The sequence below is a fragment of the Babylonia areolata genome, chromosome 32 (assembly GCF_041734735.1).
Source record: "Babylonia areolata isolate BAREFJ2019XMU chromosome 32, ASM4173473v1, whole genome shotgun sequence".
NCBI classification, from domain to species: Eukaryota; Metazoa; Mollusca; class Gastropoda; order Neogastropoda; family Buccinidae; genus Babylonia; species Babylonia areolata.
In genome coordinates, this window is record NC_134907.1 from 7,598,096 (window position 1) to 7,613,446 (window position 15,351).

General features: G+C 41.6%; 2 protein-coding genes across 2 annotated transcripts in view; one reads left to right on the plus strand and one right to left on the minus strand.

Moving 5' to 3' along the window:
* Positions 1 to 559, plus strand: part of LOC143276493 (uncharacterized) — a 35,212-nt gene extending 34,653 nt beyond the window's left edge. Inside the window, exon 14 of the mRNA XM_076581015.1 lies at positions 1 to 559. This exon is cut by the window's left edge and continues 1,555 nt beyond it. The gene's annotated coding sequence lies outside the window, so the exon portion shown is untranslated.
* Positions 560 to 11,431: 10,872 nt separating this feature from the next.
* Positions 11,432 to 15,351, minus strand: part of LOC143276423 (neuronal acetylcholine receptor subunit beta-3-like) — a 35,735-nt gene continuing 31,815 nt past the window's right edge. The window contains exons 8-9 of the mRNA XM_076580913.1: positions 14,434 to 14,602; positions 11,432 to 12,539 (exon numbers count right to left, since the gene is read on the minus strand). Coding sequence (XP_076437028.1) covers positions 12,025 to 12,539; positions 14,434 to 14,602 — 684 coding nt within the window. The 3' untranslated portion in view covers positions 11,432 to 12,024. The remainder of the gene's footprint in view (positions 12,540 to 14,433; positions 14,603 to 15,351) is intronic.

A 15,351-nucleotide genomic window follows, 5' to 3' on the forward strand; every position in this document is an offset into this window, starting at 1 on the left:
AAAATCCGAATTTTCTTTAAACTATCTTTCTGTTTCTCTCCCTATCTCTTTCCTCCACCCCTCTCTCTCTCATACATTTATATTTCTGATTCTGTTGTTCTTTTAAGAAAAGCGGTGAACAGTTAAATTGGAAAACGCTATAGCAAAAGAGGTGAAAAAAAAAAAGAGAGACATTCATAAGAACAGAAACAGTATTGATGTTGTCATCTGGAGAGATTTATCTTTGTCTTGTGTGAACTGTGATGTTAGTGCTAGACAGTATAACGCTTTTGTTGTAGTTATTTGCAATGGAGGCGCTATGGGGAAAATCGGTCGGGCATTGAACTTGTGATCCATTGCTCACCAGAGATCAGGGTATGAGGCCACGGTTTTGGCGTGGTTTTGCGTCCTTTGCAAATATACTTTACTCCAGCTTTCCTCACCCCACCCAGGTGTGAAGGGGTACTTTACTCCAGTTTTCCTCACCCCACGCAGGTGTGAAGGGGTACTTTACTCCAGCTTTCCTCACCCCACCCAGGTGTGAAGGGGTACTTTACTCCAGTTTTCCTCACCCCACACAGGTGTGAAGGGGTACTTTACTCCAGCTTTCCTCACCCCACCCAGGTGTGAAGGGGTACTTTACTCCAGCTTTCCTCACCCCACCCAGGTGTGAAGGGGTACTTTACTCCAGCTTTCCTCACCCCACCCAGGTGTGAAGGGGTACTTTACTCCAGCTTTCCTCACCCCACCCAGGTGTGAAGGGGTACTTTACTCCAGTTTTCCTCACCCCACCCAGGTGTGAAGGGGTACTTTACTCCAGCTGTCCTCACCCCACCCAGGTGTGAAGGGGTACTTTACTCCAGTTTTCCTCACCCCACCCAGGTGTGAATGGGTACTTTACTCCAGTTTTCCTCACGCCACCCAGGTGTGAAGGGGTACTTTACTCCAGCTGTCCTCACCCCACCCAGGTGTGAAGGGGTACTTTACTCCAGCTTTCCTCACCCCACCCAGGTGTGAAGGGGTACTTTACTCCAGTTTTCCTCACCCCACCCAGGTGTGAAGGGGTACTTTACTCCAGTTTTCCTCACCCCACCCAGGTGTGAAGGGGTACTTTACTCCAGCTTTCCTCACCCCACCCAGGTGTGAAGGGGTACTTTACTCCAGCTTTCCTCACCCCACCCAGGTGTGAAGGGGGTACTTTACTCCAGTTTTCCTCACCCCCCCCACCCAGGTGTGAAGGGGTACTTTACTCCAGCTTTCCTCACCCCACCCAAGTGTGAAGGGGTACTTTACTCCAGCTGTCCTCACCCCACCCAGGTGTGAAGGGGTACTTTACTCCAGTTTTCCTCACCCCCCCCCAGATGTGAAGGGGTACTTTACTCCAGTTTTCCTCACCCCACCCAGATGTGAAGGGGTACTTTACTCCAGTTTTCCTCACCCCCCCCACCCAGGTGTGAAGGGGTACTTTACTCCAGTTTTCCTCACCCCACCCAGGTGTGAAGGGGTACTTTACTCCAGTTTTCCTCACCCCACCCAGGTGTGAAGGGGTACTTTACTCCAGTTTTCCTCACCCCACCCAGATGTGAAGGGGTACTTTACTCCAGTTTTCCTCACCCCCCCCACCCAGGTGTGAAGGGGTACTTTACTCCAGTTTTCCTCACCCCACCCAGGTGTGAAGGGGTACTTTACTCCAGTTTTCCTCACCCCACCCAGGTGTGAAGGGGTACTTTACTCCAGCTTTCCTCACCCCACCCAGGTGTGAAGGGGTACTTTACTCCAGTTTTCCTCACCCCACCCAGGTGTGAAGGGGTACTTGACTTCGGTTGGGGAATGTTAAAAGCGGCAGAAGGGGAGAACTGGGCCCCACCTTCACCCTAGACACAGTGGGTATGAGTTCACTGCCCTGATGGCCGTTAAAGGCTATGGGACCTTTAACCTTTAACCTGTGGTGGTACGTGTGCCTTGGACTTACAGTATTAGACAAAGAAAAGATCTCAGTGTTGATACTTGACGGTTTGAAACACGGACCTCTTGTCGTGGCATGCTTTGTGCTTGTGTGCGTGTGTCTCTTTTTTCTGATATTGCTGCATTTGTATGTGTTGTTGTTTTTTTTATTCTGAAGGATTGTACGCTGTTTCTTTCTTGCATTTTTTTTGTTTTAAGGATTTGCATTGGCTTGTGTCTTTCGAAAGAGAACTTACATGCTTTCAGGTTTTTATTTGTAACAAATTTTTTTTTTCTCTGTATACAAAATGATTGCAAGCACACTGTCTTGTTTTTTACATTGTTAAAGATAGTGTACTGTAACATACAGTACAGAGAGACTGATGACTATGATGACCTTGGATAATTGTTTGGGATGATATAATATACACTTGTACATAAATTTTAAAGGGTAATTTTACTCAGACTTTGTTCATCTCTGTGTGAGCAGTGATAATATCAAAATCTTTCTTGTCACCGTTAAGGGCATAAAATCTTGATTGAAAATCTCTTGATTCCGAGTTCTGATTCATGATAAGAGATTTACTGTTACTGAGATGATTTGAGTATGACTGAAAAATGATTTCATACATGAAAGTTGTGATTTGAGGTAGAAATTGTTGTTACAGTATGAGCTGTGGGTCTATACTTGTGCTTTGTGACTGGTCTCCCTTTGATGTTTTCCTGTTCTCTGTGAAGACTAGGCTCTGGTACATGATGGCAGAATTTTTTTTTACAAAAAACTTTGTAAAAAAACAACAACCAAAAAACAAAACAAAAATACCACTAAAAGATCACAATATTTGATGAAATGTCATCACAAAAACACAGTATTTTTGTTAGGCCAGTATAGCAGTTCTGTCTGTCTCACACCGATGGAGTCTCCCGTTGGACCGACGGATGAGGAGGCAGGCAGGTTTATCTGTTGGTGTGTGTTCTTATATGGGAGGAGAGGCCGATTCTGGATGTGCAGCTTTTCAGTTTCAGTTTCAGTAGCTCAAGGAGGCGTCACTGCGTTCGGACAAATCCATATACACTACACCATATCTGCCAAGCAGATGCCTGACCAGCAGTGTAACCCAACATGCTTAGTCAGGCCTTGAGAGAGAGAGAGAAAAAAAGTAAGTAAATAATGGATAAATACATAAAAAAGAACTATAATAATAAGTATAAGGTGTAAAACTTGATGAAGTCAACTATAAGTGTAAAAAAAAAAAAAAGAAAAAAAGTAATGCAAGGAAAATCTCTCCAGAAGTTGAGCCCTGCTTCCTTCGCTCACGCTTCTCCTTAATGGCCAGCATTCTCTTGTTTTCAAACGTCTCACACAGTGTAGAGCATATTGACAAAATACAACTTTTGTGGCTCGCTTTAACCACACAGTATTACATAGAATAGTCCTTTGGTATTCAAAATCAAAAAATGAGATTATACATTGATGAACAAACGCAGCAACTGTTCTCTTTTTTAATCTTCTCATTTACAGAGGTAAACAAGTCAATGATGAAGTATTTGTCACTGTACAACTATTTGTTGCCGTGCATAGGGCAGTGTTTTTACTATATATTTTTCTTCTTCTTTCTCTCTGATGGTAGGTAGAGTGGTATAATTTATCTCTATACATTTCAGTATTCCCTCACTCAGGCTGTGGTTGGTCCAGTTTTCAAGCTTTCATCGCCTTCGAAAGCACGAATTTCAGTTTTGTTTCAGGCATGTTGGTCTGAGAATTACAAGTCTGACTGCAGTCTACTAGATTCTGTCATCTGTCATAACTGAATTTTTCCTCAGAAATCAGAATTTGATTCTTTAAGGCAAATGTTTACAATCACCAGTATGTGTGACAAAAACAGAATTCCTCCCTCCCAACACAAGGAGTTTGAGCATTGTTGTTGTTGTTGTTGTTGCTGTTGTTGTTGCTGTTGCTGTTGTTGTTATTGTTGTTGTTGATGATGTTTCAGATACTTTAGGCATCAGTCTGTCTACAGCCCTTTCTGTCGTTCATTGCGCTATGGGCACCATTCTGTGCTGAAATCATGACAAACCTACACAGCTTTAAGTACTAATGGTTCAAAAAGGAATGCACACAGAAAGGATCAGTTCTGATTTATTTGAAATAATTGGATGAAACCACTTTTTTGAAAATAAACATCTTTTGATCCTGACTTTGAGAATCACAATGTTCATCATAAACACTGATAAGATAAGTGAGGCAGTATGTCAATGATCTATATGAACTATTAATCTTTAAGCTTTTGAAATGATCTATAAAAGAAATTACTGCTGAAACCTCTCAGGTCGGGAGGGATGGTTGCATCAGTTGTAATCCCTACAGTATTAAAAGGGTTAAAATGAAATTCTGGATCAATGAGATGTTACACTCGACATGTATGTGTGTACTGTCTTTCCCTGTGATGGTCCAGATTCTGGGATTTTGTCTGTGATAACTTTTGCAAAGTTGTTTTTTATGGTTTTTGTCGATCTGTGATTAGGTTTTTCATTGGTTGGCAGGGTGGTGTGTGTGTGTGTGTGTGTGTGTCTGTGTGCGTATTTGCGTACATGTTTGCCTCTGTGTGTGTGTTGAGCCTGATAAATTCTTCAACTGCTTTCTTTTTTTTGATGGAACAGTTGATGCTAGTTTTGTGTCTTCTACCTTTCTCTCTCTTTCTGTCTTTCTCTGTCACTCGCTTTTTGGATTCACGAACAACGACAGCCTGTCTTTTCTTTGTATTTCCTTTCCGCTGCATGTAAATTATTGCACTGACGTCAGGTGTTTATCCCTATTGTGTCTGTCTTTCAGTTTCATTGATCTGTTGTTGAGATAAATCGTTGCACTGGTATCAGTTTTATTTTCATGTGCCTGTCTTTCATTTTTCATTGAACGATTGTTGAGATAAATTATTGCACTGGTATCAGTATTTTTTTGTTTCTTTTTTTTAATATGCCTGTCTTTCAATTTCACTGATCTTATCCTTCCATAAAAAAAAGTATTGCACTGGAGTCAGTATTTTTTTTTTCATGTGCCTCTCTTTCAGTTTCATTGATCTAGCTGCTTCTTCTTTTTTTTTTAAGTATTGCTGTAAGTCAGTATTTTTTTATGTGCCTTTCTTTTAGTTTCATTGATCTATCTTTTTTTTTTTTTTTTTTAAAGTATTGCATTGAAGTCAGTATTTTTTTCATGTGCCTGTCTTTCGGTGTGACTTATCTGTTGCTCACATAAAAATCTATCCTATGCCTTCGCCCCCTCCCCTTTCCCAGCTCTCTTCCTCCCACACTCCTCCCCTCTTCTCTCCATCTCTCTCTCTGATTGCTTCATCATAGTGTTTAGCTTCTGTGTGACGCTGACATGATTCTGTTTGAACTGCTCAGTGTTTTATGGAACCAAAAATATTAAACCACTGTTTGCCTTGTTGCAATGTTTTTGTTGCATTCTTTTTTCTGGAGTTTTACCATTTGTGTTTATTATACCTTTCTGTGTGAATTCTTCCAGAACGTTCCGCCTGTCAAATACAGGTGTGCCTTCTTCTTTTCTTTTTTCTATACATTTTTAAAATCTTAGAGCGAAATACCTCGTTTTGATCAAATCTAGGCAGATTTTCATCATGGGTGCATTTTGTGTGTGAGGTGGATAAAAATCTATTGAGATCAGATCAAAATGACATATTTCGTTCCGAAGTTTAAATAATGTGTATATACTGACTTGCTTTTGAACAAACGAATAAACAAACAGGCAATCAACAACAACAACAGAAGACATACCAAATACATTTCAGACCTGTGTTTATTCATCAAAAGCCATGAACCGCTGCATACATTCATCACATTATGCAACAAAACATAGAGACCAGCGCAGACATTGTACAAAACTTCATAAACAGAACATAAAAGGTGCTGCAAAATTTTCTTTTTTGGGAAAGAACCATACTATTAACATTCCAGAACAGAACAAAATATTGAATCTTTTGAAAATTTTTCAACATTTAGGACATCTGTAGATCCATCCACATTATGGGCAAGAAAAATATGTTTTGGTCAAACAAGCATGCAACCTCTTTCTCTAATTTGGATGTCAGTAGGCTTGTGTATGTTTTGTTTCAGAATTTTTTAAAGAATGTTAAAAAAAACACACAAAAAACCCCGATACCTTTTTCTCTTTCTTCTCACTTTGTCTCCATTTTTTCTGGGGGTACTGTGGTAGTATTGGTCAGGCCTTGAACTAAGGTTTAGCAGTGATCAGAGTTGGAGGTACTGTTTTGAGCATGGTGTTGTGCCATTGGCACTTTACTTCAGTTTTCCTCTCCCCACCCAGGTATGAAAGGGGACTTAACTCACTCAGTACGGCCAGTCCTCTCTTCTCCTGTACACAGACCCCTCGGATGTCCAGTGGGAGTCTGAATGAACCAACCTTTAGCTTCCGTCGTCAGAATTTTGGTATTCTTTGTCAACATTCACCTCTTCAGTATAAGAGCCTTCCACTTGCAATATTTTGATGGTGGTAATTGGGGTGAAACTCTGTTAATGTCGTCTCTTTCGCCGTTCGTATGGAGAGAGTTAAATCGGTTGGGGAAGGTTGAAAGAGCTGAAAGGAGGGGGTTGGGCCCTGCCGTCCTCTGTGTCACCCAGGATGCAGTACTCTGATGGCTGTGAAAGGACATGGGATGTTTGATTTTTTTTATGCTCTCTCTGTCTCTTTATTCATGAGTTTGTCCCTCTGTCCGCTGAGACTGATCCTAAGGTTCACACTGGAATGGTCGTGCCTTGCCATTCAGCAATACCATTGATTTCCTTTTGATGTGTGTCTCACTTTCTTTCTTTGTTTCCTCTGCGTTTTGTGGAGTCGTACTGTTTTTCGTTTGTTTGTTTGTGCAGTAGGAATGGATGTGAGTGTGTGTGTGTGTGTGTGTGTGTGTGTGTGTGTACACAACAGGAAAATATGCGTGTGCTCATCATGCCTGCTAGCGAAATGTGCATGTGATGAGCTGCTTTCATTCTGATTTTCTGTTGTATATAGCTGCATTGTTTTCACGCCAACAGTTTTGCTAGTTGTACTGCATTGTTTGCCTTGATTGTGGTGTCACCGAATCAGTATTATTTAGTATCACGCCACTCCATGCCTTGCTCATATTGCGGTACTCCTGTATGCACTCTTCATACATCAGTCACTTTTGTGTGGTACTCTCACACCCTTATTGCATCGATCAGTTTCATTTGGTACTCTTGCACTCTTCATACATCTGTCAGTTTTGTGTGGTACTCTTGCACTCTTCATGGCATCGATCAGTTCTGTGCAGTACTCACACTTTTTGTGCATCAGTTTTGTGCGGTACTCTCGCACTTTTCATGCATCAGTTCTTTGTAGTACTCTTGCACTGTCCATGCATCAATCATTCTAGTGTGGTGCTCTTGCACTCTTCATGAAATAATCAGTTTCGTACAACTCCTGGTATTTGTCAGTATTTGTGGAATATATTTCAGTTTACTGTTCACTCTGTGTTAATGTCAGTATTTCATTGCTTCTGAAAAAATGAAAATCATGATTGACCCCATATGTCTTCTCTCCCTTGCACTCCTTTGCATTTGAATGATCACTGATGTTTTAAACTGAGGCACAGAAAAGATAATGAAGTTGAAAAGAAGAGTTCAATATTACGCTGGTCTTTTAAGCTGGACGTATTTTGTGTTTTTGCTGTTTGGTGACTAAATGTTGAACTTCTTTTTTTCCTTTTGATATGAAGTTCCTCTATATTGTCTCTTTGATCAATAAATTGATCTTGTCGTTGTAGTTGAATTGATTGGTTGATTGATGAACTGATCTTTTACTCAAGGTATTTTAAGGTTTCAACAAATCTTGTTGCTGTTTTTTTTTTTTTTGTTGTTGTTGTTGTTGCCTTTTTTGTTTGTATTTTACTGCTAGATAGTTTTGATCTTTAAAAAAAAAAAAAAAAAATCATAGTAGACATTTGTGTGTGTTTGTGTTGTTGTTTTTTTTGTGAGGCAAGACATTTTTTGTTGTTGTTTATTTGTGAATTAACTAAAACCATTTTGACTCTTTTTTTTTTGTTCAGAACTAAGTCAGTCTGAATTATATGTTGATTGATCGGCCAACATTGATGACTTTTAGTAGTGTTACTGTTCGTGTTTTTTGTTGTTGTTGTTGTTTTTGATTAATCATCTGTATTTGCTTTGTTATTGTTGTTGTTATACTTCTGTGATATATGTTATGCACTTTAAAAAAAAAAAGAAAAAGTAAAACAGGACCAAGTGTGTTTTTTGCCTTGCAATGACCTCTGGCAGTGATTTTGTCTGCGATTTTGTGTGATCTTTGTTGAATTGATTCATTAAAATTTTATTTTTTTTTTTAATTTTTTTTTTAAAGCTGTATTTGTATGAAAAGGAATCTATGTAGATAAAAAAAAAAAATAACAAGCTAAGTATACACCACACTGTGTGCTTGATTGTAAATTGTTTTTACTCTTGTCTGAAGCACGATAGTTTTTGTTTGTAATTTTGGCGTGATGAATGATTGCTTGTTATAAAACACTCAGATAATTTGCATGCTTACAAATGAAAAAAAAAAAAAAAGTAGTAAAGATGGGAGTTTTCTCAACACTTGTCTCCTTGTTTGTGTAATTTTGTTCTTGTTGTTGTTATTTTTTGGTGTGTTACACATGATAGTTTTCTTCCGGCTTTATAGTTTTGTTATTTTTTCCATGGGTATTCTTTTTCAGGTTTGGTTTTGTTGCTCCAAAAGTAATAATATCTGATTACACTTTTAGCAACATCAAGATGAAAAGAAAAAAGTGTTGTCTGAAAATTATGATAAAATCAAGCTTAAGTATCTAAAACGGATTGATTATTATCAAAGCCAACAGTTCTTCACAGGATTGCTTGTTTGGTTTCTTTTCAGCTTATGTTATGTAAAGTTAATACTGATCGCATCTGTGTATTAGCAAGTGTTTGAATTTGAGTGCAAATCATCATATTCCATATATTTTGTTGTGAACAAGATAAGAAAAATAAAGTTATGTTAAATTTGAGGCTCATTTTTATGATTGTGAATATTGAATATTTGAATTTATGTCTGTTTATCTGTCTCTCTCTCTCTCTCACTGTCTCTTTCTTTTTCTTTGCCTGCCTGCCAGATTCTCTCTCTCTCTCTCTCTCTCTCTCTCTCTCTCTCTCACCACGTAGACTATAGACTAATTTCTCATACTGTTGTGCATGTGAAGACAGATGAGACGCCTGGCTAGTCTAAGGGACGGAACTCGTCAGTGAAACCAGTTGTGTGAACTCCCCAATCATAGACCCAATGAAGTTCATTTCTTCCGTCTGACGGCAGGAGGAAGGTGGCAGAATGGTTAAGACGCTCAGCTGCCAATACAGAGAGTCCGTGAGGGTGTGGGTTCGAATCCCGCTCTCGCCCTTTCTCCTAAGTTTGACTGGAAAATCAAACTGAGCGTCTAGTCTTTCGGATGAGACGATAAACCGAGGTCCCGTGTGCAGCACGCACTTGGCGCACTGAAAAAGAACCCATGGCAACGAGAGTGTTGTCCTCTGGCGAAATTACGTAAAATGAAATCCACTTTCATAGGTACACAAATATGTAAGCATGCACTCAAGGCCTGACTAAGCGCGTTGGGTTATGCTGCTGGTCAGGCATCTGCTCAACAGATGTGGTGTAGCGTGTATGGATTTGTCCGAACGCAGTGACGCCTCCTTGAGAAAGTGAAACTGAAACTGACGGCAGCTGGCTGTGTCTGACTGGTGTGTGCACAGACACCAGGATTTTTTCGATGTTTGTGTCTATGGGTGTGTGTTGCTGTGTCAGGCGGCTGGCTGGGCTAAGTGTGAACGTTGTCGAATGTGAAATATACTTGTATTATTGATGTATACTTGATACAAACAATACTTGTTATCATCTAATTTATATGGATTCCTCAAAATTCCTCCCTTCCCTGCCTCTTCCTTGTCTTCAGTTTTTTTCTTCCAGTTTTAGAGTTATGCATACATTTGCATGACTGGTGCGAAAGCGCTTTGATTTGTCTCTGCACAAGATTCAGCGCTATATAAATCAGTATAATAATGATAATAGTAATAAAGGATGAGTAATATCAGACTTTTTTTTCTAAATTTTATTATAGCAACAGGGTATAACTGTGTTTCGAATGCTCAATCCTTCTTAGAGAGGGAAACTTTCTGCAAGAATGTCAATATAGCGTTGAAAGATATTTCAGTTTCAAAATTTCAGTCTGGAAATAGGCTCAAGAGGCGACTAACAAAGTATTCAGTTTGTTCTGTCGAAATTTCAGAAGTCATTTTGGTAGAGAAAAATACCTAAGTAAAATGCCTGATAACTTGATTATATTATTAGCTTCTCCAAGTTTCAAAGAAGTGACCATAAGTTGGAAACAGAAACTGATAGGGAGGCGCAATTGCATACCACGAGGGTTACGTTAATGTAAGGTTTAAAAAACGTCTGTGATTGGGGATGAGTTCCGTTTCATAATTGAATGTCCCAAGTATGTTCAGTTACGAAAATGGCATGTGCCTAAAAATATTTGTCTCCGAAATGGGTTTGTGATTTTTGTAATCTGCTCAAAGGAGGCAAACAACAACAACAACAACAACAACAACAAAGAAGAAGAAGAAAAAGAAGTAATTTCAGCTTTAAGTTGACTAAATTTGCAAATGTCCTAGATTGAAGTTGATATGAATGGGGTGAATTTATAGCACGAGGAATATTTCATAATGGGGCGAATTTACAGAACTGGGAAATTTGTGAAAAACCTTTCAGCATGTGGTGTGACGTTTGAATTAGCGAATCTCAGGAGGGTGAATTTTTTGTTGCATAACATATGTATATAATTCTGTGAATCAAGTATGGGACGAATATTGTGTGACATGGATAGAGATTCCTTGACATCAGTTGAATATGGGATGATAATATGCACTACAGTATAGAAGATTCCCTAAGTGGAATTTTGGGTGACGGCATATATATAGCAGATTCCGTGATATAAGTTGATTTGGGGCGACAAAATATATATATAGATTTCCTGACATCAGTTGAATTTGGGGTGACAATAGATATATAGAATATTCACTGACATTAGTTAAATTTGGGTTGACAAATCTTAACAGGTATATGGGAGATTTCCTGACATCAGTTGAATTTGGGGTGACAATAATTATATAGAATATTCCCTGACATAAGCTGAATTTGCAGTGACAGCATTTTTATAGAAGATTCCCTGACATCAGTTGAATTTTGGGTGACAAAATAGATGTGCTGATACTATATCCTGATCACTGATACCCTGTATCACTGGTTCTACTACTTTTCTTTGTTCACACCAGAGTGATATACATTATAAAAAAAAGAAGAAATAAAAAAATGTCAGTGCAACAAGAAGCAGCCAATTCTGCAACGCATTTTGTGGTTTCATCAGTATTTTATTTCCGAACAAGTCACAAAGCAAATGCAGTCAAGCATTCCACAGAATAAGAAATTCTGACATGAAAGAACAACAACAAAAAACAAAACCTAGAAGGTTAACAGAAATCATATAAACAAAAACTGTTGAATATCTCTCAAGGTCTGATCAAAGCTTTGGATTATACCAGTGAAGGTAAGAATTTTTTTCTTTTCGCAAACATGTGGCGTAGCGTATATGGCTCTGTCTACACGCTCTGACACCTTCTTGCTGTATATATCTGTCTGTCTTTCTGTCCCTCTTTCTATTCTCTAATTACTTTATAAGTTGCATACTCTCGCTGTCTCAATCGTCGGTTGACAAATTCTAATTCAAAAACACTTTATTAATGCACATGGAAATCAACATCAATCGTACGCACACACACACACACACACACACACACACACACTGACACACACCCGAGTGCGCACTGACGCACACTTCTCCTGAAACAATACACTTTAACGCCAACAGGCCGTAAGCTTGTCAGTCTCAACAGCTGATGAACAAGGCATACAGACAGACAGACAGACAGACAGACACACACACACACACCAAGAGACAGACAAACTTCACTCACTCATTGTGCCTGTCAATAGTTCACATACAGCAAGGAGAAAATGACCGTCGTCACCACCACCAGTGACACGGCAAACACCCAGAACAGAAACCCGTCCAACAGGGCCGCTAACTCTTGCCACGTGATGGCAGCAGCAGGGCGGGTGACCTCCCATGCTTTGCAGCTTCCACCCTTCTGACCCAAGATGTCCGCAGCGTCCTTTTCTGGCGCACTGTTGGCGTCCCCAAAGCTAACCGCCCCCACATCGGTGGGTGTACGGCCTGTGTTCTGACTACCAGCAACGCCACGTGGTGACGCTAGATCGCCTGGGGAAATCCTCGTGGTCATGTTTTGAAAAGCGTTCCCCCTGCCACCTGGCCTCTTCCGGAAGCAGGTGCGGTCACGCAGCGGCACGAGAACTCGCGTGGCCAGGGCGAGGTAGATGGTGCTGACAGGTTTGTCTGCAGGATGGTGGTAGAGGCGGAGGATCCAGGTGGTGAGTATGGTTGCTAGGCAACCCAGGCACAGGACGACAGCCAGGTAGACCTCTGGAAGGCATACAGAAAGAATGGTTGATGGAATGTGCGTGTGTGTGCGTGTGCGTGTGCGTGCGTGCGTGTGTGTGTGTGTGTGTGTGTGTGTGTGTGTGTGTGTGTGAGAGGAAGAAAAGAGAGACAGGGGAGAGAGAGAGGTTGGTACACCTATGTGTAGGTGTGCATGTGTGTGTGGGCAAATTCAACTTCACGAAACGAAGCCCTTGATCCTTCTTTATGCTAATTTCAATTATTCGCTTCCTGTGCATCTTTAGATTTTGTATTCTATTTTGATTTTTTTAACTGGCTTATTTATTCTATTTTATTTCATTTGAATGCTGTGCTTTTCAAAGCACTGTGAAAGCTCCCACGACCTGACCAGGGTGTTGACTCTGTGCATGGGTCAGATATGAATCTCCTCCCCGAGCCTTCCCATCATTTGCTTCATTTTTCATTGAAGCGGATATGGTGTAGCACATATGGATCATGCCACGTGCATTGACACCTCCTTGAAACTTAAACTGGTCAAGAAGTCTAGGGATGAAAAAGAGAACAGTGCACAATGTGTGCAGCCAGAGAGCTACTTCATGGAGTCTCCCGTTGGTCCGACGGATGAGTAGCCAGGAAGGCTTATCTGTCGGTGTGTGTCCTCGTATGCTTGACCAGCACAGGTGACTTTTTTTTTTTTTTAGTGAGGAGGAGTTGTGCAGTCCCTTCCCCACTCTCTCGCCTACCGACGCTCACAGTCCCACAGGTGCAGATACTGCCACGTGTAGGACGGCTTCGGCAGGTGCAGTTTTTTTCTTCGTAGCTCCGTCTCCTAGGGGGACTTCCAGCCAAGGATAAGAGCTCCCCCTGCCCTTTGGTCATCCTCTTCCGCCTTCACAGCCGTCGGGAAAGGTTTCCTCCGCCTGGTCCGTCGTTGGGAGACTTCACTTGCGGCAGGTAGTACTGGGTTACATGGTACCAGTGGCAAGGGCTATGCCCCTGACCTGACTGAAAAGAGAGAGAGAGCTACAGTGACCAGAATAATGTCCCATGCTTGTAGAGTGGTGGCCCAGTGGTAATGTCTGCTTAGGAAGCGAGAAAACATGAAGGTGTGGATTCAATCCCACATTTGCCAGTATTTTCTCCCCCTCCACTAGACCTTGGTCCAGACACAAAGCCCTTGCTACTGGTACCATGTAACCCAGTACTACTCGCCACATGTGAAGTCTCCCAACGACGGACCAGGCGGAGGAGGAAATCTTTCCCAACGGCTGTGAAGGCGGAAGAGGATGACCAAAGGACAGGGGGAGCTCTTATCCTTGGCTGGAAGCCCCCCTAGGAGACGGAGCTCCGAAAAAAACCCTGCACCTGCCGAGGCCGTCCTACACGGCAGTATCTGCACCTGTGGGACTGTGAGCGTCGGTAGGCGAGAGAGTGGGGAAGGGACTGCACAACTCCTCACTAAAAAAAGTCATCTGTGCTGGTCAGGCACGTAATCCCTTGCAACACCTGTGGGAAGGTCTGCGCATCCAGAATCGGTCTCTTCTCCCATATGAGGACACACACCGACAGATAAGCCTGCCTGCCTACTCATCCGTCGGACTGACGGGAGACTCCACCTCACCTGAGGGTCAAAAACTGACCAAGGGCAATTTGTGATCAAAGTTCAAAGTGAGCCAGTACCCCCAGTTCTTATACTACTCCATCTGGCAAAGTTTTGTAGAAGAAATCCACTCTGACAGGTACACAAATGTATGTGCACGCACCCAAGGCCTGACTAAGCACGTTGGGTTACGCTGCTGGTCAGGCAGGCATCTGCCCAGCAGACCGTGGGATGTGGTGCAGCATATATGAAATTTCAGTGTCCCAACTCAGTGACGCCTCAGTCCTTCAGAAAGTGAAAGCGGAAGACACAACGTACGCAGGATGGAGGTGTCTCTGGACACAGGGGGGAGGTTCTCGGTGACCCAGGTGAGGAAGACGATGTAGGACAGCAGCACGGTCAGGCAGTACCCAGTCTTCTCCCCTGACTCCAGGGGCACCAGGAAGGCGACGTTCATCAGGATGGAGTTCAGCATGATCGGCATCAGCTGTGGGCATCGGGAAGGGGCAGAGTTGTTTGGTTTTTTTTGTTTTTTTTTGTAGGTCACTTTATGTCACATTAAGCTACGTTACGTTAAATCACATACATGACATTACGTTACATTACATTATGTCAGTTGTGGTGTGATCTTTACATTACATCACATTTGTTACATAACGTTAGGTTACATTACGTTAGGCTAGCTGTGGTGGGTGATCTACACAACATCACATACGTTTCAGAACGTTGCATTACATTACATTATACCAGCTGTGGTGGACCTTTACATTACATTACATTATGTCAGTTGTGGTGGGTACGTTACATTGCTTTACACAGCATTACATCACATTAGCTGTGGAGACTTTATGTTCACTCTGGTGGGCACCTTACCTTACCTTATAGTACAATACGTCGGCTGTAGTGGGGATATTACATTCAGTCAGCTGTAGTGGACACATTGCATTTTGTCAGCTGTGGTGGGCATATCACATTCAGTCAGTTGTGGACACATTGCATTTTGTCAGCTGTGGTGGGCATATTACATTCAGTCAGTTGTGGACACATTGCATTTTGTCAGCTGTGGTGGGCATATCACATTCAGTCAGTTGTGGACACATTGCATTTTGTCAGCTGTGGTGGGCATATTACATTCAGTCAGTTGTGGACACATTACATTTCGTCAGCTGTGGTGGGCATATTACATTCAGTCAGCTGTAGTGGACACATTGCATTTCGTCAGCTGTGGTGGGCATA